At 45.2% G+C, this 25987-nt stretch overlaps 1 protein-coding gene across 1 annotated transcript in view; it reads left to right on the top strand.

Annotated features, from left to right (window-relative positions):
- LOC311136784 (cell division cycle and apoptosis regulator protein 1-like) overlaps positions 1-15226 on the top strand; it is a 29986-nt gene extending 14760 nt beyond the window's left edge. Inside the window, exons 17-28 of the mRNA XM_084171061.1 lie at positions 194-360; positions 1165-1375; positions 2691-2774; positions 4392-4580; positions 4799-4990; positions 8545-8853; positions 10385-10532; positions 10709-10950; positions 11090-11210; positions 11454-11654; positions 12409-12614; positions 13584-15226. Coding sequence (XP_084027187.1) covers positions 194-360; positions 1165-1375; positions 2691-2774; positions 4392-4580; positions 4799-4990; positions 8545-8853; positions 10385-10532; positions 10709-10950; positions 11090-11210; positions 11454-11654; positions 12409-12614; positions 13584-13646 — 2133 coding nt within the window. The 3' untranslated portion in view covers positions 13647-15226. The remainder of the gene's footprint in view (positions 1-193; positions 361-1164; positions 1376-2690; positions 2775-4391; positions 4581-4798; positions 4991-8544; positions 8854-10384; positions 10533-10708; positions 10951-11089; positions 11211-11453; positions 11655-12408; positions 12615-13583) is intronic.
- The last annotated feature ends 10761 nt before the right edge of the window (positions 15227-25987 follow it).

Below are 25987 nucleotides of genomic sequence, written 5' to 3'. Positions count from 1 at the left end.
TTCCCTAGCCTGGCGTACAGTACAGTATGAAAAATGTATGCACTCACTAACTGTAAGTCGCTCTGGATAAGAGCGTCTGCTAAATGACTAAAATGTCAAATGTTATGGAGGAGGCTTAGGCTTGTTTTTAACCTCTTGTTTGTCTCTTTCCAATTTCTCACTCTGTCCTTCTGTCTCTCTCTCCATTGCTCAGTTCCTGGTGGGGATGCGGGGTAAGGACGAGGCCATGGCAATCGGGGGCCACTGGTCCCCCTCCCTGGATGGAGCGGAGCCTGAGAAGGACCCGGCTGTGCTCATAAAGACAGCCATACGCTGTTGTAAGGCCCTCACAGGCATAGACCTGAGTCTCTGCACTCAGTGGTAAGTCCTGCTCTTTTCCTCAACCTCCTTTCTCTCTTTTCTATCGCTGTCGTTTCTGTCGATAACTAGGCCTGTGGTAGTATTATTACAAAAAATTGAAAAGGTGACAATCCATGATGCATGGTTTTGTTACCTCCCAACGATGAATATATTGCGCTTTTTGTTGGTTTTTGGACATTAATGACTATGATTCTGTCATTTGATTTGCCTCTTAATTCTTTTTTGTTTTGCAATATGTCTCTTTGGCTACCATATGACGCCGTCCTGCTTCTATCTATCTTTGTATATCTATGTGGTGGATGAATGAATGCATAGATTTTTGTTGCTCGAAGCGCAGTCTCCCGGACCAGAAGACACCACCATTACTTTTCGTGTTTTAAATGTTTTCCTTTCATTCTGTTAAATATCTTACATATTTAACTTCTTGCTTTTACTGTCCTGTCCTCTGATTCTGTGTCTTCTCTCACAAACTCTCCCGTCCGCGGGGTCGTAAGCTACGCAAACACAGACATACTGAGCTTTGATTGACTGAAGTCGAGGGTTGGGGCGGGTTTGGGGTGTTACCAGGGTTGATGTTTTTGTCAAAACAAAAAATGGCCGCTGTTACCCCTGAAAACCAATGGACAACCAATGGAGAGCTGCAGACTGGGCTCCATGCTAATGTTGTGTGTTGGGGGGGATACTGTAACAAGTTCAAAAGTCATTGGGGGGTAATGTAGCCTAGGCTAGTCCTAGCCCTGTTTTTGAGAGATGTGTCCCTGACCCGAATGTTTCTTTCCAATGCGCCTTCTTCCTTTGCGACAGGTATCGTTTTGCAGAGATTCGCTATCATCGCCCTGAGGAGACTCACAAGGGGCGGACAGTGCCCGCACATGTGGAGACAGTGGTTTTGTTTCTCCCGGATGTTTGGCATTGTCTTCCTACCCGCTCAGAGTGGGAAGGGCTGTCGCGGGGACTTCGGGAGCAGCTGGCTGAGAAGCTGTCCGCCGAGCGGAAGGAGGCTGATGGAGAACAGGCACTGAACCGCTAATCCCTCTCTTCTCATTTCCCCCGCTTCTCACAGGACGAACACAGCCACAGGATATTCACTAGACATAACCACCCCAGATACACACAGTACATATGTTATACAAATCTAAACACACACACAGAGGGTAAACCAGATATCACCATCATCACAGGCAGAATATTGAACTACCTGGTCCCCTTTAGGTTCAGTTCCTCTCACTGGTCCCCCCCCCTCTCCTCCTACCGTCCTGCTACCTGCTCCTACCCCCACCGTCCCCTCCCTACACCCCACCTGCCCTCACACTCAGCAGACACAGTGAACGGAGACTAGGTCGTATCTGAATGACGACGCCGCAACTGGCCAATCAGCTTCCAGCTTTATAAATGACTCTTAATTGGTCTATACTGGATATAGCCTAATTGGCTTTATTTGCTTGTGTTATAATCACAATTAATAAAAAATGAACCTGCTTGCAATTTTGGCTACTTGCATGAGGGGAGGATAAAATTACATAATTGGATTATTTGCTTGGAACCGCTGAGGATTCTAAAAGAGAATGCTGGAACCTGCAGAACCAGTTGCGTTGGCATGTGTTTGTTCTAGATTTAGTTTTAGATTTTTTGATAATTTTTTACTTCAGTATCTGCTGAATTTGAAAAGAGAAAAAAAACCTTCCCTAAGTTCTGTATCTTGTCTGTCCCTGTTTTGATTGGACTGTATCTAGAGCTTGGTTTGTTCCAGGGCAGTTGGTTGGACAGATGGTCTTCTATGATCTTCTAGAACCTAAACAGAACCAAAAGAATGCAGAATCCAGAACTATCCCAATCAGAATCTATGCCAGACTAGGATTGCTAGCTACGGAACCCACATACAGACAGTTAGCATACACACTGAGTTTGGCAACACCAGCTTTGAGTTGAACGTGATGTACCTGCCACTACACAGATACAGACCACACCCCCTTTGGAACCCACTGTCATTGATTTACCTTTTTGTGTTCCACAGAACGTGATTGATTGGCCGCTGGGGATGGGGGGCAGGGCATTGGTTTTCCGTGATAAAGGTTTTATATTAAAGAGCTAGAGGGCGTCCCTGTGTTACCTACCTACCTACCCACCCTGCAGTAGCAGAGGACTACTTTATCATCCCAGAGCAACTCACTAGGACCAGAGAAACTATCAGACACATGATGTGAAGAATCACCTTTTGGTTTTTTACTAGTTAAAATGACAGGAGAACTAGTGTTTTAATGGTTTTCTGTCCCTCTCTTTTTTTCTTTCTCTATCTCTCTCTGTCTCGGTTGGTTGGTTCTTTCTCAAAGGAGGAAGAGGAGAAGGATGAAGAAGATTCAAAGGAGGTGACCACCCCGACACACTGGACTAAGCTTGATCCAAAATCAATGAAGGTAGGATTCTGAATATTACTCAGTACAAAGTGAGTTACTTAGACTTTTAAAGCCACTTAGCAGATACTTTTATTCAGAGATTTAGAGTACAGTGAGTGGATAGCCTCATTTTTTGTATGTGTATGTGATGATCACTGCAGAATTGAACCCACAACCATGGCATTGCTAGTGAGTCAGGATACTGTTCTTCTGAGGTGCTATTAGCTGTTTTGGTTCAGGTGGTTCCCCACATCCATACTTGGTGTCATCAGTAACTTTGCAACTTAACAACAATCCTAACCAGTGTTTGATCTGCAAAAATAAAAAATGCTTGAATTAATGGTTGCAGATGAGGAGGGGGGTCCCTGGATAATTTTTATGTAGGAGGACTGAGAAGCTCAGTTCTGGTGACTTTTTAAAAGGACATTCTACTATATAATTATGCTGAAAGCATCTAAAATATAATTTCCACCTCCAGAAATGAGCCCAATAACATAATGCTAAAATTATTCATAAAAAAATATTTTAATATATTGGCCCATCAGAGGTCGCAGAAAAGGAAAGGAAAGATAGGTAAAACGCAGAAAAAGGATCTTGATGCCTTTTCTAAACACAGATCTAAAATGCTCATTATTGTAAATTCTGCTCGGCTTCAGTCAGGGTTCGCTCCAAATCATGAATGTAAAATGACTAATTTCGTGCTTCAATTGCACTTCTCCACTCGGATTAAATATCTTTGCTGTCTTCATTGGCTCACCAGACAGCGCTCTGACTGATGTGTAGTGTAGGCGACTTTTCTCCGGTACTTTCCTTACGTCTAGTTTTTCTCCGTTAGCAAGTTAAAATGCAAGAAGTTAAACTTCAAGCGAAACATTAGAAAATGTAGCTGGCTACATTCTTTCTCTAATAAACATTAGAAATATGATGGCCATGCATCGTTTTTGCAAAAAACTTTTTCATTGAAAGCTAATTTACTTGTGTGTCTGCTAGCCAAATAGCGTTGCACTTCTGTTGTCATCTGATAAACGATTTTCTGACGAATGTGTTGCACTAATGTGTTTTGTGTGAAGAACAACTTTAGTCGCACGGCCCTTATCGCTCCATTGAAGCAGAACTCCACTGTTGACTTTCAATCAAAAACGCAGGTGAAATGGTTTTGAAAATACTGATTTCTGAACGCTAATGCGACCCCTGGACCATGCATATAGCCAATTGATACAAATCATCATATCATATCATTATGCCAGGTAAGGTTACTTTGCAGTTAACATTTTAATTTGGAAAGTTTTATGGGAAAGCCTTTTAGAAATGAATGTTTCAGCGTCGCGACCAGAATTGTCGCACTTTAGAGCCCTGATCAGAAGTTATGTCAATGCATTCTTGTCTATAGCATCTCAGCAGGGCTAGCATATTGGTAGTTTACTGGTGCACTTATCTTTTGTTATGTATTGTGTGTCTTTCCAAAAAAGCAGATTCCACATACTGCTCACGTGCAATGTTTGTTCAGCACAAAATACATTTAAAAAAAGAAACAATGTGCGGGGAGCTTCCTCTTTTGAATCACATTGTATATCCAATCCATCCAAAATGTGAAACAAAATAATGATAAATTATGATCTGACCACCTCTCCTCTGTAGGTGAATGACCTGCGCAAAGAGCTCGAGTCACGCTCCCTGAGCTCTAAGGGGTTGAAGTCCCAGCTGATTGCCCGCCTCACCAAGCAGCTGAAAGTGGAGGAGCAGGTGGAGGAGGCCAAGGAGCCTGAGAAACCGGAGAGCCAGGTCCCTGAGGAGGAGGAGCCTCAACACATGGAGGAAGACAGAGAGGTACAGTACAGGAGGGTACTTACGACTAGGACACTTACTGCTAGGACACTTGCGTCTAGTGTACTAACACCAAAGCTGGACAGAGGTATGCTTTTAGTGCACTTAGCTACATTTAGCACAATTACAAACAACAATACCTGGCTTACTAGAATGGGTCCACTGATTTCTTGTTTCTGATTATCCATCTTCATCCCATCTCTCTCCGTCTGTTTGTCCAGGAGGAGGAGAGGAAGAAGCAAGAGGAGTTGGAGCGCCAGCGCAGAGAGAAGCGCTACGTCCTGCCAGACGAGTCCACCATCATAGTTCACCCCAACTGGGCGGCCAAGAACGGCAAGTTTGACTGCAGCGTGATGTCTCTGAGCGTGCTGCTGGACTACAGGGTGGAGGACAACAAGGAACACTCCTTCGAGGTGAGACAACACAGACACACACAAACACGCACACATTCAGAGCACATTCAGGACACACACACAAAATCTCAGGACACTCATGAACATGAGCACACACAGATATACATACATACATACACACACACACACACACACACACACACACACACGCACACACATATTAGCAGTAGTAGCAGCAGCTGCACTGAGTATTGGTAGCTCCCAGTCATACACTGAATTTTACAACCCGTTCACGAAAATGCTTCGCTCCTACAGACATTGAGTCACTGGCCATGGCTTGCTCTATAAAGCAGGCAAACGGGCATCGAGGCATTCAATTACTGTTCAATTGGTTAGAATGGGCAAAACGAGTGACCTAAGTGGTAGGCGCGCCGGTTTCAGTATCTCAGAAACGGCCGGCCTCTTGGGATTTTCACGCACGACAGTGTCTAGGGTTTACAGAGAATGGTGCTACAAACAAAAAACACCCAGTCAACGGCAATGTTCCCTTTAAGCTGCGTGCGTGCGCAGGTGCGCAGCTCCCCTCAGACTGCCGCGCAGAAGAATTATCAGCCTGCCCAGAGAAGCACGAGATTGAACTTCACTCAACTATCTAGAGTTATCCCCTTTAGTTGACACTATCAACGTTTCGCTCTACTGTGGGAATTGTGCTCAAATCAACGCAATATTAGCCACTTTCAATATAACATACCGAAACAAAACAAACTATGCAAGACATAGTATGCTAAACTAACTGTGCAAGAAATGTTCTTGTAGGCAGGGCGCATTGGTGTAGGATTCTATTGCTTTGATAGGCAATACACAGACCGGTGCGCCATAACCAATCAGAGCTGCAGTAGGCTTATATGCAAATTGCCATATATGGATCTGTGCCATTCACTTTGAATTGGACTGTGTTTACAGCATGAGCAGTCGTGAGTAGATGCACTTGTTTTGAGATCAAAGCGAGAGCTGCATGTAGCCACCTGTGCACATTTGTTCATATCCTTGGCTAGTTAGTGAATTATTAGCCCAGTTATAGCTATTTTCTACTCAACAATGTGGGAGTGATTGCTTCCTGCAAGAGCACAGAATGTGTGCATTTCTAGCCATCTTTGTAAAGCAAGTCAGGTAAAGAGCTTTTTTTATGTCTTAAAGGTGTTGTATTTTGATACGGTCTTGAATAAGCGAAGTAGCAAATAGGCAGAGGGTAGCATCATTTGTCTGATTCTCTGTAATAATGGTATGGGAATAATAATGAATTTTATTTTGTCAAGTTGTTTCTTGCATTAAACATTTTCAGTTACCTCGTCTGAAGGACAAGTGGATAAACAGGTTAATGTCAAGCCCATGTTTTTTTTCTCCAAAAGTCTCATGGAATGTAGGCCTACATTGAACACCACACATTTGCTGCTACTTTAGGCAGCTATTTCCATGTTAATGTTATGGGATGCATTTTTCTCCATTGTTTTTGATGGTAGGCCACTCTGGTAGGCCTACATTATGATCAAATAGCCGCAGTAGCCTACATGGCCGTTGTTAAAACTGTAACTTAAAGTGGGTACAGCCTCAGCGTTCACAGTAAACGGACGCCTGAAGTTGCACAGAATTTTCACAACGTTCAAGTTTGTGCTCAGCAGACCTGAAATCTGCTCAGTGCTGAAAAACATTAGAGGGAACATTGGTCAGCGGCAGTCCTGTGGGCGAAAACAGCTCGTTGATGAGAGGTCGAAGGAGAATGGCAAGAATTGTGCAAGCTAACAGGGGCCACAAACAGGCAAATAACGGCGCAGTACAACAGTGGTGTGAAGAACGGCATCTCGGAACGCACAACTTGTCGGTCCTTGTCATGGATGGGGTATTGCAGCAGACGACCACAACGGGTTCCATTCCTATCGGCTAAAAACAAGAAGAAGTGTCTCCAGTGGGCACGTGATCACCAACACTGGACAATTTGAGGAGAGGAAAAACATTGCCTGGTCCGACGAATCCCGGTTCCTGTTGCGTCATGCTGATGGCAGAGTCAGGATTTGGCATAAGCAGCATGAGTCCATGGACCCATCCTGCCTGGTGTTAACGATACAGGCTGGTGGTGTAATGGTGTGGGGAATGTTTTCCTGGCACACGTTAGGTCCCTTGATACCAATTGAGCAATGTTTGAATGCCACACCTTGTAGAATCCATGCCCCGAGGAATTCAGGCTGTTCTGGAGGTAAAGGGGTGTCCGACCCGGTACTAGATGGGTGTACCTGATAAACTGGCCACTGAGTGTATATAAATCAAATCAAATTTTATTGGCCACATGCGCCGAATACAACAGGTGCAGACATTACAGTGAAATGTTTACTTACAGCCCTTAACCAACAGTGCATTTCTTTTTAACAAAAAAAGTAAAAATAAAATAACAACAAAAAAAGTGTTGAGAAAAAAAAGGAGCAGAAGTAAAATAAAATAACAGTAGGGAGGCTATATATACAGGGGGGTACCGGTGCAGAGTCAATGTGCGGGGGCACCGGCTAGTTGAGGTAGTTGAAGTAATATGTACATGTGGGTAGAGTTAAAGTGACTATGCATAAATAGTTAACAGAGTAGCAGCAGCGTAAAAGGATGGGGTGGGGGGGGCAGTGCAAATAGTCCGGGTAGCCATGATTAGCTGTTCAGGAGTCTTATGGCTTGGGGGTAGAAGCTGTTGAGAAGTATTTTGGACCTAGACTTGGCACTCCAGTACCGCTTGCCGTGCGGTAGCAGAGAGAACAGTCTATGACTAGGGTGGCTGGAGTCTTTGACAATTTTGAGGGCCTTCCTCTGACACCGCCTGGTATAGAGGTCCTGGATGGCAGGAAGCTTGGCCCCAGTGATGTACTGGGCCGTACGCACTACCCTCTGTAGTGCCTTGCGGTCGGAGGCCAAGCAGTTGCCATACCAGGCGGTGATGCAACCAGTCAGGATGCTCTCGATGGTGCAGCTGTAGAATTTTTTGAGGATCTGAGGACCCATGCCAAATCTTTTCAGTCTCCTGAGGGGGAATAGGCTTTGTCGTGCCCTCTTCACGACTGTCTTGGTGTGTTTGGACCATGATAGTTCGTTGGTGATGTGGACACCAAGGAACTTGAAGCTCTCAACCTGTTCCACTACAGTATGTGGAACATATGTACACCGGAAGAATGTACACAATATATGCTAAGAATGATTTGTACAGCAGTAGATATATTAGTGAGCCAAGTAAATGTGGTGTGTGTGTATAAACAGTGTAACTAAAATACAAAGTACAGTATTAGAATGAGCTATGTTGGGAATACAGTATTTTAAATACTGTGTGAAATGGGAAGTGTCCAGTGGCTCAACACTACTGTGTGTGTGAGAGTGAGTATTAGGTGTGTGTGAGTGTGCAACACCTGGTAGACTGCTAGTGATGGCAGTTCAACAGTCTGGCCTGGTAATCAAAGCTGTTTTTTAGTCTCTGTCTTGGCACTGATGCACCTGTACTTTCTCCGTCTGCCAGACGGTAGCCGAGTGAAGTCCTTAATAAGATTTGCATCAAAAGGTATCATATCTCTGTCTCCTCTTCTCTCCAGGTGTCTCTGTTTGCGGAGCTGTTTAACGAGATGCTACAGAGAGACTTTGGCTACAGGATCTTCAAGGCCCTGGCCTCTGTGCCCTGCAAGGATGACAAGAAAGACAAGAAGGAGAAGGCCAAGAAGGAGGCAGAGAAGGAGGCAGAGAAGAAGGAGGCAGAGAAGAAGGAGGCAGAGAAGAAGGAGGCAGAGAAGAAGGAGGCAGAGAAGAAGGAGGCAGAGAAGAAGACAGATGTGAAGAAAGTAAAGGAGGAGGAGAATGGAGAGCCGGTGACAAAGAAGGCAAAAGAGGAGGAACCGGAGAAGAAGGTGAGTGGTTCATCGCTCTCGAGAGTGAATTGTATTTATATTGAGAAGAAGTAGGTGGGAGGTTCATAGCTCTTTAGTGAATTGTATTTAGTGCTTTCAGAAGGTATTCATACCCCTTGACTTATTCCACATTTTATTGTTACAGCCTGAATTCAAAATGGATTACATTGATTTTTCCTCACCCATCTACACACAGTACCCCATAATGACAAAGTGAAAACATGTTTTTAGAAATGTTTGATTATGGCTGTGTCTTTCTGGGTAAGTCTCTAAGAGCTTTCCACACCTGGATTGTGCGACATTTGCCCATTATTCATTTCAAAATTCTTCATTGCTAGACAACCATTTTCAGGTCTTGCCATAGATTTTCAAGAAGATTTAAGTCAAAACTGTAACTCAGTCACTCTGAAACATTCACTGTCTTCTTGGTAAGCAACTCCAGTGTAAAGGTGAATTCATCTCCCAGTGTCTGGTGGAAAGCAGACTGAACCAGGTTTTCCTCTAGGATTTTCATTCTGCTTCTTTTTTATCCTGGAAAAACTCCCCAGTCCTTAACGATTACAAACATACCCATAACATGATGCAGCCACCACTATGCTTGAAAATATGGGGAGTGGTACTTGGTAATGTGTTGTATTGGATTTACCCCAACCAAAACACTTTTTATTCAGGACAAAAAGTGAATTGCTTTGCCACTGTTTTTGCTGTATTACTTTAGTGCCTTGTTGCAAACAGGATGCATGTTTAAGAATATATTCCGTCTTTTCACTTGATCCATCCTCAGTTTTCTCCTATCACTGTAACTGTTTTAAAGTCACCATTGGCCTCATGGTGAAATCCCTGAGTGGTTTCCTTCCTCTCCGGCAACTGAGTGAGGAAGGATGTCTGTATCTTTGTGGTGACTGGGTGTATTGATACACCATCCAAAGTGTAATTAAAAACTTCACCATGCTCAAAGGGATATTCAATGTCTCCTTTTTTTTTTTTTTTTTTTACCCATCTACCCATCTATTTTGTGAGGCATTGGAAAACCTCCCTGGTCTTTGTGGTTGAATCTGTTTGAAATTCACTGCTCGACTGAGGGACCTTTATAGATAATTGTATGTGTGGAGTACAAGGATGAGGTAGTCATCATTGCACACAGAGTGAGTTGCATGGACACAGAGTGAGTCCATGCAACTTATTATCCGAGTTGTTAAGAACATCTTTACTCCTGAACTTATTTAGGCTTGCCATAACAAAGTGGTTGAATACTTATTGACTCAAGACATTTCAGCTTTCATTTTTTTTTTTTTTTTTGAAAAACATAATTCCACATTGACATTATGGGGTACTTTGTGTAGGCCAGGGACACCTTTTTTTATTCAGGCTGTAACACAACAAAATGTGGAAAAAGTCAATGGGTGGTGTGAATATTTTCTGAAGGCACTGTACATACAAAGTTTGTTCCATGATTCAAAGGAAGTGCTCGGTTTTTCAAACAGCCTGCTAGTTCTAAGTTGTGCCTATGCCATGTATTTTCCAAACCCAGGAGGAGGGTGAGGAGGAGAAAGTGCTGAAGGAGGATTCTATAGATGCGGAGGAGAAGGAGGAGAAGGAGGAGGATGAGAGCAGCAACACAAATGCTGAGGAGTACGACCCTCTGGAGGCCGAAGATGCTGACGACGATGATGAAGATGGTACATACAATTCATCCTGATTCATTATGGGCCTGTGTCCTGGACACAGATTAGGCCTTGACTAAAAAGCATGCTCAAGAGAGAATCTCTATAACAAACCCTAGAAGTGTTAAGAAATTCTACCTTGTACGTTTCACAAGTACAAATCTGACGGACTTCTGTCGATTCTCTCTCAGATAAAGACGATGAGGACTCTAACGGCAGGGACAGGAGAGATGACCGCAGCAGCAGAGACGACAGGAAGTCCAAAGAGAGGTCCTCTAAAGACAAGGAGAAGGAGAAGAAGCAAATGGTGACCTACAACAAGGACCTGCTCATGGCCTTTGTCTACTTTGACCAGAGCCACTGTGGCTACCTGCTGGAGAAAGACCTGGAGGACATCATGTACACACTGGGGTTACATCTGTCCAGAGCCCAGGTATACACACACACACACTGGGGCTTACACTTGTCTTGAGCTCAAGTTTACACACGCCTGTCTTGCTCTTTTTATATTTGTCACAATATATGTGATTGATCATTTGTTAGTACTTTTTATAATGTTTATTCATTTGCAGGTAAAGAAGTTGTTGAACAAGCCGGTGGTGAGAGAGTCTTGTTACTACCGTAAACTGACGGACGCAGCTAAAGATGAGGCTGCTCCTTCTTTCAGTGAACCACTGCTAGACAACCTGCTAGGTGAGTGAAGGAGAACTGACACTGGAATGGGTTATTAATGTTCTCTTTTTGACTTATCTCAATTTTTAAGCATAACTAAGGTGGATCCGAATGATCTAGTCCTTCACCAATGCTTTCTGTGAATATCCAACATCCTAGTTAGAACTGACCTAGTGTGGTTTATTTTGAGTCTGACTCTCTCTCTCTACTTTCTTTCCCTCCCTCTTCCTTTCCTTCTCTCTCTCCACCTCTCTCTCTCCTCAGGTAACCGTGCCTTGCTGCCCACGCTTGTGTCTCGTGGCCAGGCAGCGCCAGTGGAGGCTAGTGAGTCCGGAGGCGGCAGCAGTCTGATAGTGTATAATGGAGCCATGGTGGACGTGGGCAGCATCATGCAGAAACTGGACAAGAGTGAGAAGGCCAGGGAGGAGATAGAGCAGAAACTCATGGTGCAGGACTCCAAGATGGGTAAGAGACAAGTCACCTTAACAGATTTACTCAATTCTCTTCATGGCCATTGGGACATAGGCCAATATGTCCTTTGCATCATTTTGTTCCTCGCTCCACCAGAGCCATTACTTATCTTTTATGATCATCGTTAAACTCAGACTGGCTTTTGTAGGTCTTCAAAGGTCTTTTAAGCTCTGATGGCTTTGACGCAATGTTATCCTAATTCTGCAGCCTGATGGCATTAGAATTGCCCCTTGTGGGATGAAAAAAAATATCCTATGTATTTTTAATAACTGCAATTGGTGAATGAACTTCAACCGGGAAAAAACGTGTAATTTAATAGAATGGAGAATGTGTTCCTGAGTGTCTAAACCTGTATGTGTGTGTGTTGTTGTCTAAACCTATGCGTGTGTGTGTGTTGTTGTCTAAACCTGTATGTGTGTGTCTGTGTGTTGTCTAAATGTGTGTGTGTTGTTGTCTAAACCTGTATGTGTGTGTCTGTGTGTTGTCTAAATGTGTGTGTGTGTTGTCTAAACCTGTATGTGTGGGTGGTGCTGTCTAAACCTGTATGGGTGTGTTGTCTAAACCTGTATGGGTGTGTTGTCTAAACCTGTATGTGTGGGTGGTGCTGTCTAAACCTGTATGTGTGGGTGGTGCTGTCTAAACCTGTATGTGTGGGTGGTGCTGTCTAAACCTGTATGTGTGGGTGGTGCTGTCTAAACCTGTATGTGTGGGTGGTGCTGTCTAAACCTGTATGTGTGTTGTGTTCCAGCCGAGGACACCAAGCAAATCCTCCAGCTGGTCTCAGCTAACCGAGCCCTGTCTAAAGATCTGGAGGAGGTGAAGGGAACTCTGGGCCAGACGGAGAACAACTTCAGAGCTACGGAGGAAGAGAAGACTGTCTACCACGACCAGCTCAGCAAGACACTCAACAACCTGGGCAATGCCATTAAGGAACTGCAGGGAGTCCTCAAGAAGGTATAATTGATTGACTGACTGACTGATTGATTTATTGGTAGACATTAGTTTGTTTTAAATGGTGATAATCATGGATTTCCGATAGGTCTCGAAGAAAGCACCTTACAATTGCTGGTGGATTGGGTTAGTTGTTAATAGGAGATTTGCATGTAACTTAAGTTATGTTTAAGAATCTTAAAGTTTAGGATTTGTGCTATAATCAGCCCAAAACAACTGTGTGATAAGAAGGTAATGCACTTGTCGTACAACAGTCAAAATTTCGCTATTGCCCCTTTCAGACATATGGAATGTGGCGCCTTGAAAGCGCTACGGCATGTTTGTTTGTCTGAAAAGGTACACAACGGCTTTTTAAATGCCGCCACGAAACCTTCTCTGGAGATAGTTTGGAAGCGCCACTGAATGGGCATTTAAGTTGTCTGTAAAGGAATGCTGCTTCTGAAGCGGGACTAACGTCCATCACTAGGCAACCAGAACTGTCAATCAAATGATCTCGAGCTGCCTGCGCACTTCCTGCCTGCATGCAGACCCCTCGCTCCTAAGAAAAGTACTTTGAAGTTTGTTAGATACAATGACTTACCAATATATTTAGTTGAAAGAAAACACATCTATCTACCTTGTCATAAAGAAACAGAAGAAAAACAGCACATCAATCAGCAACGTTTATTGTTGTCAGGGAAACAATACCGAACATTCTATGCCGGAGCAGAATTCTACTGGCTGAAAAGGTACAGATGCTTCTGATTGTCTGAAATTGTCGCTATCGACCCGTTACTGTAGCGCCGTCCTATGTATGAAAAGGGTATATGTTACATAATGCATTCATAAGCAGTACAGTTATAACTTGACACATACGCCTAGAATGGACTGTTCATAAAGAACTCATTAGTTTGCCCAATACTGCCAAACATTGTTCTATTTTTGTATGTTGACATGAACTGAAGGATTCCTGTCTTGTTTCTCCCATTCCAGGAGGTTCCCTCAGAAGCCGCAGCTGACCAGAAATCCCAAACAACTAATGGTTCAGATGAATGAAAGAATGAGTTGGACAGTGAATGAGTTGTCTAATTGGACACACTTCCTACAAATCCTGTACATATGCCCTAAAAACAAGTTTAATTTGGGTCTATAGTTGTTGTTCTCTCTCTCATGGCCATATAGTGTCATTGGGTCAGTCCCAAGTAGCACCCTATTCCCTATGTAGTGCACTACTTTTGAACAGGACACATTGGGCTCTGGTCAAAAGTACTGCACTATATAGGGAATAGGGTCCCGTTTGGGACAATGGGACAAAAGCTTTCACTTCATTCATTAGTTCTAATGTTTTCAAGTGACCTCACTGTTTCCACCTGAAAATAACAAGTTAATTTCATTGGTTTGATATCAGTTACAGTTTGATTCGCTCTCGGGTTATTATGATGCTTTCTAATTGTGAAACTATTAATAACTGATATTTTGTTCAAAATTGTGTTAATTGCATTGCGAAGTGCTTCTTTGCTTACGGTATTAATTTTTCATTTTTGTAGCTGCTTCAATTGCTGATGATAATTTTAATGTTTTTTGTTTTAGTCTGCATTGGTTTGCTCATTCATCACCCTCCCCAAATAGTAACAACGTTGATGCCAGTATGTGTGAGTTGTACTTTATATCAGATCATTCTAATTAGCAATAATGGTGTTATTTATGTTCAAGTGAATTCATTAAAAATATATATATTTAAAAGAAAAACAATGATATTTGTATGAAGACCTTGAAGAAGCTGTTTTTGATGAGTCACCAGAATGACATGTTCCTCTTCTCTCTTCTCCCTGTTCTACTGACTGCTGATCAATAAACTCATTGATAATTTTGTGTTTCCTCATCCTACTACGCTATGTAATTGACTAGACTGGCTGCCACTCTGTTCTGAGACATGGGTTGTATTCATTAGGGAACACCGTAACAAAGCAACTGAACAAGAAAATGAGTGTTTCTTATTGGACACATTCAGATAGTACCTCTCCATTTTGGCACGTTTGTTTCTGTTTGGTGCCCAATGAATACGACAGTAGTATTGCATGCATCTCCTTATGAGGAACCTCAGTCTCTTGAGGCTTCTTCCAGTAGCAAGCTTGTTTGATCCCAGGAGTTGAGACAATGTCAGTCGTGTGATCTATGTTACGTCTATCCAGGGTGGGATTGTTTAGTGTTGAGTTGATTGTGTAATGAAAAGGGAAGTAAATACAAAGCCAAACCATAAGCTGAATGTCTCAACTACCATCAAAAGGAACTGGAGCCCCAGGTCTCGTCCTGCCTTTTGACCACAGATAAAATGGTTGTGATTCTAAACTAAAACCACATGAGAATACTACTGGAGTTCTGTTGTAGAATTATGGATGTTCTAGAAGTGATGTGTTTTCTGTTCTGGGTTTGTCCTAGAACTGTGTGAGGAGTTATGATTCTGTCCCTCTGTTCTCAGATTGTTGGGCACCAGGGGTGATGGTGGTGATGTATGAATTTCTGGACGAGAGCCTAACTTGAGACATGAGCCCAAAGCAGCCAAGTGCATATAATTTTTCTATTGAAAATGTACTGTATGGCTGTCCTGTGCAGAATTAAAGGGGTCCATTTGAACATTTTGTCTGATTTGCCTTTTTGTCCTGTGTTTTAGAGCTGTTTTGTATGTAAAAGAAAATGTGTACAGTATATTTTGGTTAACATTGATATAGAAATGCTTATTATTGCAATGACATATATGGAAAAGGCTTATTGGAGAGCAATTTATTCAAAATATTATTGTGTAAAGATCTGTGTTAGGGGAAGTAGAATCTAAAATGACAACCACCAGGGGGCATCGTAGATTATCTTTAGAAGGTTTTCCCCTCTTGAACCCTCTGAGCAAGTTTGCAGTGGCCCACTCATTCTATAGTACTGCACTGCTTTAGACTAAAGGTGAAGAGAAAGGGTCGACTCAACCCAAAATATGTCCACGCGAAAATAAGTGTTAAAAGCAGACCAAGTGAGACATTTTTGTATGGGGGGCAATGAGTGTCGAATTTAGTCAAGATAAAAGTGATTTGCTATTTTGATAGGTGAGGCTTATTTGATCAAATAGAAGTTTCATACTGCTTAGGTAGTTACAAGTGTACTGATCTATGTGTAATGCACGTGACGTTCAGGCAACTTTGATAAAAATGATTTTATATCAGAGTTGTGCCTGTTGTTTACACTCGTATCTGCCCTCTCTGGCTAGAATGTTCCCATCTGATCTCACCTCCTCCCGCCTGCCTTTCACCTTTGTGGACATGTTTTTCCATTGTTAGAGCAGTCATTTGACCATCTTGTCAATATAATAGATCATCTTTGTTTAGACTCATCAATCAGAAATGGTGTCCTGGAGGTTAGAGGTCAAGACTCCAGGTGTAACTGTTGAACAAGACATATATTTCAGCTTCATTGTCTATAGTAATAATATAAATAATAATATGCCATTTAGCAGACGCTTTTATCCAAAGCGACTTACAGTCATGCGTGCATACATTTTTGTGTATGGGTGGTCCCGGGGTTCGAACCCACTACCTTGGCGTTACAAGCGCCGTGCTCTACCAGCTGAGCTACAGAGCCTGTAGAGTTGTTTCCAGTCATTAGCCACTTGCCTTTGAAGCTGTAGTTGAATGAGACATTTCAACACATCTGAGGTCTGCATTGTTTTGATGTGTCTTCCTCATGGTGATGTATTGTCGCTAGCTAGCTTTTGTCTCCTCCGGCGGCTTCACACCACTCCCATCACACACACACACACACACACACACACACCTTGATTTAGTGGTTAAAAAAAAGGTTGTGGTGGAAAACTAACGCTCCCTATACTTGCAATGCAGTTTTCTGCAAAAGATTGGTAAACTACGTTTACTTGCGTTTACCCTCCACTGCACGCACACACACGGAAGCCGTAATAACGAATGTGATGGGAAGGGAGGTCTTCTTTCCTTCCATATTTCAAAACATAACTCTAAGACAAAAAAAAATGGTATGTTCCCTAAATGTGATAAAACATAAAACATTCATGTCTCTATGTATTGAGCTTGTTCTCGTTCGCATTATATGCCTCTTTTACTCCCTATGAATGTTGACGAGTTTGCTCCAGAGGAAATGAGTTAGAGGTGACATTAAAGAGGGTACAGATCAAAGGTTGTGGCCAGAGGTCAGCTCACTGGGAAGCCAGTGTGACATTTCTAAACTTATCTCTATCCACCTTTCACAAAAGGTCACCTCAAACTCCTCAGGTATTTTACATTTCAGGGGTCCACTGTTCACTATCAACACATTAATGTTTCGTATCAGATATTCCCGCATTTAGAAAACTTTTTCAGATGCTCAATATTTTTTTTATTTTTATCTTTGTACTGTAAAAGCTAATTTTGTATAAGGGATTTCACCTGGTGTTTACCTAATGGTGGTGTTATGATATGGGGGGGGGGGGGGAGGTTAGTGTTACGACATAGACAAACACACTACCATGATACACTTACACACTCCATCCCCAGGTGACAGCAGCAACCGGGTCTAGCTGCTGAGCCAGGCCTTTATTTGCACACAGGTGCTGCCAATTAAAGTGATCTTGTAGCCTCCTGTAGCTCAGTTGGTAGAGCATGGCGCTTGCAACGCCAGGGTTGTGGGTTCGATTCCCATGGGGGGCCAGTATGAAAAATGTATGCACTCACTAACTGTAAGTCGCTCTGGATAAGAGCGTCTGCTAAATGACTAAAATGTAAATCTTCATTCAGCGGGCAAAGCCGTGAGGCTGCTGGTTTTGTTTGGAGGCCTTTCGTAGTTTTTTGTCTTTATTTTGGGCATGCCTTTTTGTATTTTTTACATATTTATGTTTTGTTACCATCTGAACAAATAATAATCCGCTTGTACTGGCTGACCAAGAGGTGAAGAAGGAGCTGGCCCTGGACCTAAGGTAAGGTGGTTGTCTCCTGTGTACATATATTCAACACCTAGTCACACATGCTTACTGTCACACCCTGGCTCTGGGACTCTATATGTTGAGCCAGGGTGTGTTCATTCTATGTGTTCTGTTTCTATGTTGGGAATTCTAGGTTGTGTATTTCTATGTTGGCCTGAGTGACTCCCAATCAGAGGCAACGAGTGTCAGCTGTTGGCTGGTTGTCTCTGATTGGGAGCCATATTTAAACTGTCTGTTTTCCCTTTGTGTTTGTGGGTTCTTGTTCCGTGTCGGTCATTGTTACCGTGGACTTCACGAGTCGTTTATTGTTTTGTTGTTTCGTGTGTGCACTTTAATTAAATAAAGTAACATGTTCGTTCATCACGCTGCGCATTGGTCTCTCCCTGACGATCGTGACAGAAGAACCCACCATAAAAGGACCAAGCAGCGTGTCCAGGAGCAGGCAGACTGGACATGGGAGGAAGCGCTGGTCCTGGGAGGACATGCTCGGGGGCAAGGGACCTTGGGCTAGGATTAAGGCCCTGGCGAGAGAGGAGCAGCGGCGTCAGCAGTGCCATAGTCGGACGGACGAGAGGCAACCCCAAAACATTTTTAGGGGGGGGCACACGGCATGGGCGGCTGGGCAGCAGGAGGCTGCCACAGGGCGATTTGGAGAGGAGGCCACCGGGTTAGGGGGGCCAGAAGGCAGGTTGGCGGAGCCTGGATGGAGAGTGGAACCAACTTCCCGTACTCAGGCATGGCAGCATGGGACGGGGCAGGTTCCGCGGTATGCGGAGCGGCGTACTGTGCCACGAGTGGTCCGGCATAGTCCTGTACGTCCTGTGCGAGCACCCCGCACGTGTCGTGCGAAGGGGGGTATGCAGCCAGGACGGAGTGTGCCGGCTCAACGCTCGTGGTCACCAATGCCTCTCCGCGGTCCCGGATATCCTGCTCCAGTGTCACGTGCTGTTATGCCAGTACGGGTACACAGCCCTGTACGTCCTGTGCGTATGCCTCACACAGAGTGTGTGAGGGTAGGCATTCAGCCAGGACGGGTTGTGGCCGCTCTTCACTCCAGGTCTCCTATCCGTCTCCACAGCCCGGTTCGGCCTGTCCCTGCTCCACGCACCAAGCCTACGGTGTGCGTCGCCAGCCCAGTCCGGCCTGTCCCTGCTCCTCGCACCAAGCCGACGGTGTGCGTCGCCAGCCCGGTCCGGCCTGTCCCTGCTCCACGCACCAAGCCTACGGTGTGCGTCGTCAGCCCAGTCCGGCCTGTTCCTGCTCCACGCACCAAGCCTACGGTGTGCGTCGCCAGCCCAGTCCGGCCTGTCCCTGCTCCACGCACCAAGTCTACGGTGCGCGTCGCCAGCCCGGCCCGGCCTGTTCCTGCCACTCGCACCAAGTCTACGGTGCGCGTCGCCAGCCCGGCCCGGCCTGTTCCTGCCACTCGCACCAAGTATACGGTGCGCGTCGCCAGCCCGGCCCGGCCTGTTCCTGCCACTCGCACCAAGCCTACGGTGTGCGTCGCCAGCCCGGCCCGGCCTGTTCCTGCCACTCGCACCAAGCCTACGGTGCGCGTCGCCAGCCCGGCCCGGCCTGTTCCTGCCACTCGCACCAAGCCAGGGGTGCGAGTCGTCAGCCTGGTCCAGAACGTTCCTGCTACTCGCATCAAGCCAGGGGTGCGAGTCGTCAGCCTGGTCCAGCCCGTTCCTGTTACTCGCACCAAGCCAGGGGTGCGAGTCGTCAGCCTGGTAAAGCCTGTTGCTGCTCCACGCACCAAGCCAGGGGTGCGAGTCGTCAGCCCGGTAAAGCCCGTTCCGGCTCCACGCACCAAGCTAGGGGTGCGCATCGTCAGCCCGGTCCGGCCCGTTGCTGCTCCACGCACCAAGCCAGGGGTGCGAGTCGTCAATCCGGTGAGGCCCGTTCCGGCTCCACGCACCAAGCCAGGGGTGCGTATCGTCAGCCCGGTCCGGCCCGTTGCTGCTCCACGCACCAAGCCAGGGGTGCGCATCGTCAGCCCGGTCCGGTCCGTTCCTGCCTCACGCACCAAGCCAGGGGTGCGCTTCGTCAGTCCGGCACAACCCGTGCCTGGGACATCGGTGCCTAATCAGGTACCGCTCAACTGCTCCACAACGGAGCTGAAGCTAACCGCTCCTGCTACGTCCAGAAAAGCTCCAGCCAGCGGGGCCAGACCGGACCAGGGGCGCTATGGGGGGATTATTGGAGGGTGGTGGGCAAGGCCGGAGCCAGAACCGCCGCCGAGGAGGTATGCCCACCCAGCACTCCCCTGTTTTGCTCTTATTGAGGCGCGGTCGCCTTTAGGGGGGGGTACTGTCACACCCTGGCTCTGGGACTCTATATGTTGAGCCAGGGTGTGTTCATTCTATGTGTTCTGTTTCTATGTTGGGAATTCTAGGTTGTGTATTTCTATGTTGGCCTGAGTGACTCCCAATCAGAGGCAACGAGTGTCAGCTGTTGGCTGGTTGTCTCTGATTGGGAGCCATATTTAAACTGTCTGTTTTCCCTTTGTGTTTGTGGGTTCTTGTTCCGTGTCGGTCATTGTTACCGTGGACTTCACGAGTCGGTTATTGTTTTGTTGTTTCGTGTGTGCACTTTAATTAAATAAAGTAACATGTTCGTTCATCACGCTGCGCATTGGTCTCTCCCTGACGATCGTGACACTTACTTCCCACATTTATGCACACATCAAATCAGGTTACAGACCATGTAGCTAGGCCTTAGACTCCTAGACATAACAAGTGCAGCAAAATCAGCAGGTTAGTAACATGGTTTAGTAACAGTGGGAAGGGATCACTGGTGGTGGGTTGCATCTGACTCCTTTTGAGTCACAGATGAAGACTGAATCCTGGCTAGAAACAGTTTTATTTCTTACATGGTGGGTCACAATTAGAAAGGCAAGTTTGTGTGAACTTCTGACTTGTCTCTTAACATTTTGTTGACATTTAGTCGACAGCTCTCTATATAATTTCCTAGGGAACAGACAAGAGGAACTACAGTATAATTATCCTAAATCCAACGTTCGTCTGTCTGTGTGTGTTGTGAAATCAGACCCCTGCCAGAGAGAGTGATGCAGACTCAGACAGAGGGCCTTTGTGGCCCCCTCCCCTCCTTCCTCTTTAACCCAGTGTAGCAAAGGGTCACACACACACACACACACACACACACACACACACACACACACACACACACACACACTAGACTGTTGACAATCAGTCCATTTCAATGCAGGGTTGGTGTTTTTAGGGTGGAGTCGGGTTGTGCTTATAAAGGGAGAGTTTGGGGAAGTAACTGATCAAGTTGCAGTTCTTTCTCCCTTGATCTGGTTATGGTGTTACACTGGTCCCATTAATGGTTGGATATAGTCAAAAAAAAGTTTGACCTCTCAATTTGCAGGTGTTGATCTCTGATCTGCTTATCATTACCCTCTCTATTGTCTCCTCTGTTCAGCTCAGTCTGAGTTCCTATAGATGTGTATAGTAACTATCTATACGGGCTGATGGCCGTCCTCTTATAGTGTAGCTGTGTAGAGTTGTATGGTCTGATGGGAATCCATTGTCCTGTGGCAGTGGGGCCGTTCTCTCCTCATTCTCTCATCTGTGTCTGTCATCATCATCAACACCCCCCCATCTCAGGAAGAGCCATAGCTGCACACCCACACAAACACAATCATTCAACAGTTGTAGGAGTTGTTTCCCTCGCTCAACTCTTGATCTCTCTCCCTAACTCCCAAAGCTTCCCATTTTCTGTGTCAAATGTTCAGTGTTGTGATTATCATGACACAGCCTGCTCCCCCAACTACCCTCACAGCCTTTAGTGGCCTGATGTGTCTGCTGATGCGTCTGCTTTTCATGACTCCTGAGTGGCGCAGTGGTCTAAGGCACTGGATCGCAGCCGGCCGCGACCGGGAGACTCATGGGCGGCGCACAATTCGTCCAGGGTAGGGGAGGGAATGGCCGGCAGGGATGTAGCTCAGTTGATAGAGCATGGCGTTTGCAACGCCAGGGTTGTGGGTTCGATTCCCACGGGGGGCCAGTATATAAAAATAAATAAAATAAATAAATAAATGTATTCACTAACTGTAAGTCGCTCTGGATAAGAGCGTCTGCTAAATGATGTAAATGTAAATAACTCGCCCCAACTTCCTGTCTGTTTGCTTTGGGTTGTTGTCTTGATTTCTTGCCCGTGCCAGTAGTTATGACATGAGGGTTGGGGAAGTAATCTTGCCGAGCTAGACGCTTGTGTTAAATCTGGCATACGAGATTAGGAGGAACAAGATTGGTTTGGTGTGCCTCAGAAGAAGTCTGTCTCCTGAGTGGCGCAGTGGTCTAAGGCACTGCATCGCAGTGCTAGCTGTGCCACTAGAGGTCCTGGTTTGAATCCAGGCTCTGTCGTAGCTGGCCGCGACCGGGAGACCCAGGGTAGGGGAGGGAATGGCTGGCAGGGATGTAGCTCAGTTGGTAAAGCATGGTGTTTGCAACGCCAGGGTTGTGGGTTCGATTCCCACAGGGGGGAATCTAACTGTAAGTCGCTCTGGATAAGAGCGTCTGCTAAATGACAAAAATGTAAGATTGCTTTTAACAGCCCTACCCTGTATAGTTCAATTTCAAATCAAATTTTATTTGCCACATGCGCCGAATACAACAGGTGTAGACATAACAGTGAAATGCTTACTTACAAGCCCTTAACCAACAATGCATATAATTTTTTTTATAATAAATCAAAGCACTTCATGGCTACAGACGTGAGTGCTACGGGTCGGTAGTCATTTAGGCAGGTTATCTTAGTGTCCTTGGGCACAGGGACTATGGTGGTCTGCTTGAAACATGTTGGTATTACAGACTCAGTCAGGGAAATTTGCCAGTTGGTCAGCACATGCTCGGAGTACACGTCCTGGTAATCCGTCTGGCCCTGCGGCCTTGTGAATGTTGACCTGCTTAAAAGTCTTACTCACATCGGCTACGGAGAGCGTAGCAGCATATATAGCCTGCTGTATTCACATAGAATTTGAGCATGTTTCCTCTAGTCTAGGAAACTAAGGGAACACGCTGTTCTGGATTCTCTCTCTCACCCTCTTTCTTTCTCTACCTCTCCTTCACCCTCTCTCTCTCTCTCTCTCTCCTTGAGTTTCACCAGAAGACTGTCCCCCGTAGTCAAACAAACAGGCAAACTGCCCACTTCAGTGCTGTTTGATACTTTAGTTAATTGATACATGAGTGGTCCCATTGATTTAATCCTCCTTGGCCTCTCCCGGTCCTATCCACACCCTCGCCCCCCTGTACACACACATACACACACACACACAAGGGCCCTTATGTTCAGTGTTCAGGGCCTTTGTGGCCGATCTGGGACCCCTGGTTTCTCCGGAGCGTGGCAGAGTGGTGTGGTTGTTGGGGAAATTATCCTCTTTCCTGGCCTGAAGGATCTGGGAAGACTGGGTTACAGTGGAAGAAAGTTTCACAGCTGTTTTTGACAACATTCCCTCGAGGGGCGTAGAATCCCGCTGGGAACGTCGGAACGCCCTTGAGTCGTCGTCTGGACAACCTCTAACTAACTAACAAGCTGTGTATACAGGAGCGGCTTCATTATGTGTGTGCGAGCGTGCATCCATCTACTTAACCGATTGCTATAAAACATTTACTTTAGTCAATTATATTGTAAATTACAAACTGCAAAGTTATTGACCCTTTCCAAAACATAATATAGGCAATCAGGTAGCAACATCTCTATGCATTTTATAATCTTCTTCCAAAGAATTTGAAAAATATGTTCAAAAAGTCAAACTCCACACACTAATATCACATTTAGCATGTTTCAGATTTCACAGACAATATGCACATAAATCTTAGCATTCATTTGCGCTTGGCGTTTACAAATGGGTTAAAAGACGATTTTAGTTTATTTGCGCTCCAGTAAGCTGCCTTGAAGGAAAGCGTGTCACTCAATAAGATAATCATATACAGTGGGAGCCAGCAGTTGCCAGTACCAGCCTGCAATTTGAAAAAACAAACATCTCCATTGTGAAATTACATAGTTTGCTTTGTCGTGGTGGTGCATGCAAACAGGGGTCAACACATCCAGCAAGCAACATTTATGAGAACAAATGCAGGAACATACACAGCCCTTCACATTTCCGTTCGTACCAGTTGTTACAATGAGTCATTTACAAATGCACCATCTTGCCACTAGCCTCTACAGCTGAAAACCAACCTGCAGCTCAGTCATCTCTCCAGATTTCACTTGTCTACTATCATTCATAGCTCAGGCATAATAATACAAATACAGCTCTCTCTCCCCCCCCCCCCCCCCTCCCCCCTCCCCCATCCCCCCTCCCCCCTCCCCCATCCCCCATCCCTCTGTCTTCCTCATTGAAGTGTAAAACTCTAACCCAGTCCAGGAAGTCACAGGAAGGTATTTCCTGCATGCTTCAGGTCACCTTGATGCAGGGGTCACTGGGAACAGTGGGAGGGTTCTCTTCTCTGCCAGTGTGTGTGTGAGCGCGAGTGCATGCGGGTGTCTGGATGTGTGTGTATTTGTCCCCTAATGAACCGCATATGTGGTGGATGTTTGATGTCGCTCTGCCACAGCAGTTTTCAGGCTCTGGTTGTTCAGTTCAAAGCTCTGGTCATTTAGACCTGGGCTGTAATGTAGTTAAGCTTCTGCATTCGGCCCTATGTTAACTTGGTGACAGATGATGGAGAACAGATCTACACAGGGCTGAATCACAGCTCATGTTTGTGTAGTTAGCCAATCACTCCGATGTCTTCACGTTTCAGTCATACTGAGACAGATGGGAGGGATGTATATTTATAAAACATTTAAAACATTTCCTATAAGTATACATTGGCTGAAGAACCACATGTGAATGTTACCATATGCACTGTGATTCCACATATTGCATCCCGTTATGCTTTATGTCACTAATTCAAAGAGTCAGTGTATCATGCAAACCCTCTCGACTAGAGTGTAGCACAAGTACACATAATTCCAGATGGCCACTTGGTAACACTAGATGTTGTGAAATCACGTTTTATTGTCTACACCACCTGACTCAGTGCACTTGTGCTGTGAGCTCCACAATGGTGGTTTCTGTCCGCATTGGATGGTTTCATTGCACACTGGTGTCAATGGCGATGAGAGAAAGGAAGCCCACCCATCTCACACAGGCTCGAAGTGCAGCTGTGAACACCTCACACAAGGCTGTGAGCTGTGTGTGAACTGTGTGCGTAGGAGTCGGAAGGTGCTATGGCCCTTCTTTGTGTGAATGACTGTGCAGATTGTCAGTTGTCAACTCAACAGTTCTCTGAGAGAATGCCTGGCTACTGCTTCCTGCTCAGTATGGAGCTTCCTGAACGTTCCTTTCGCACGTCCGCACATGCACAGCACACACACATCCCTCAGCACACGTCATAGATCTATGAAAAGAAAAATGCATGGACGTAACCGTCATATTCCTTTTCTTATTGAGTCTAGGCTGATTTTTCAGTGAGATTGATTTGCTCAATGGGCCATATATCACCATTAATTTTCTTTGATTTGTAAAAACCACCCTGGAAAATCTAAAAGCAGGGAGCACTTTCACCTAATACTCTGAGAGTTAAGTGCTGTTTTGGAAACCTCCTCCCATCCACAAATTATTAAAACAAGATGACCCAATTTAGGATCTTACTTCAACAATCAAGTTTTACGACCGAGCCGCTCTCAGTACCTTAGTCTGTGGCTGTCTGCACCCTGTGTGTGTGTGCCCGATTGTGTTTGTGCATGCGTGCCTGCATGCATGTTGATTTCTCCACTAAAGCACTCGGGCATGCGCTTGTTTCTGTCTTATAAAGATCAATACACACTATTAGGGTTGAACAGGAACCATGTTCAGGCTGCTTTGATGTTGATAGCAGAGGGAGTGGGCTGGGGGAGTAGCCTGTCGTAATAAAACAGGAATTAGTGAGTGCCTGAGTTGGCAACTTGGCGTTGGGAGACATATCATCTCTCCTCTCAGGCTGATACATCATACAAAAACCAAAACACTATGAAATATGGAAAACAATATTCTAATTGAAGAAGCCTGGTGAAAATGTGAAGGCTTAATGAAACGACCTTGGTATGAAGTGAAGGTGAAATATTTTTCTATACTATTTGAGGGGCAATTCAAAGTAAAAATGTATGTATTAATCCAGTCAACCCTGTTTGATTTCCACCCTACATGATGCATGTGGTGATGACTGTCAAGCTTGCTCTTACTTACATTAAACAATAAACTGTCAACATTATTGATCCCCCACCAGCCTCCCAGTATTGCTTCCACGCTGTAAAGACGAAGAATTCCAGGTCATTTTCTCCAGTCAGTCTCCTCATGTATATATAACCTCTGGAAGGATATAGGCCACTATAGGGTGTGTTCGTGGTGATGTTAAACACTACATACATTTAT

The sequence above is a fragment of the Coregonus lavaretus genome, assembly GCF_964263955.1.
Source record: "Coregonus lavaretus genome assembly, chromosome: 1".
Classification (NCBI taxonomy): Eukaryota; Metazoa; Chordata; class Actinopteri; order Salmoniformes; family Salmonidae; genus Coregonus; species Coregonus lavaretus.
This window is presented reverse-complemented; position numbering and strand designations above follow the sequence as displayed.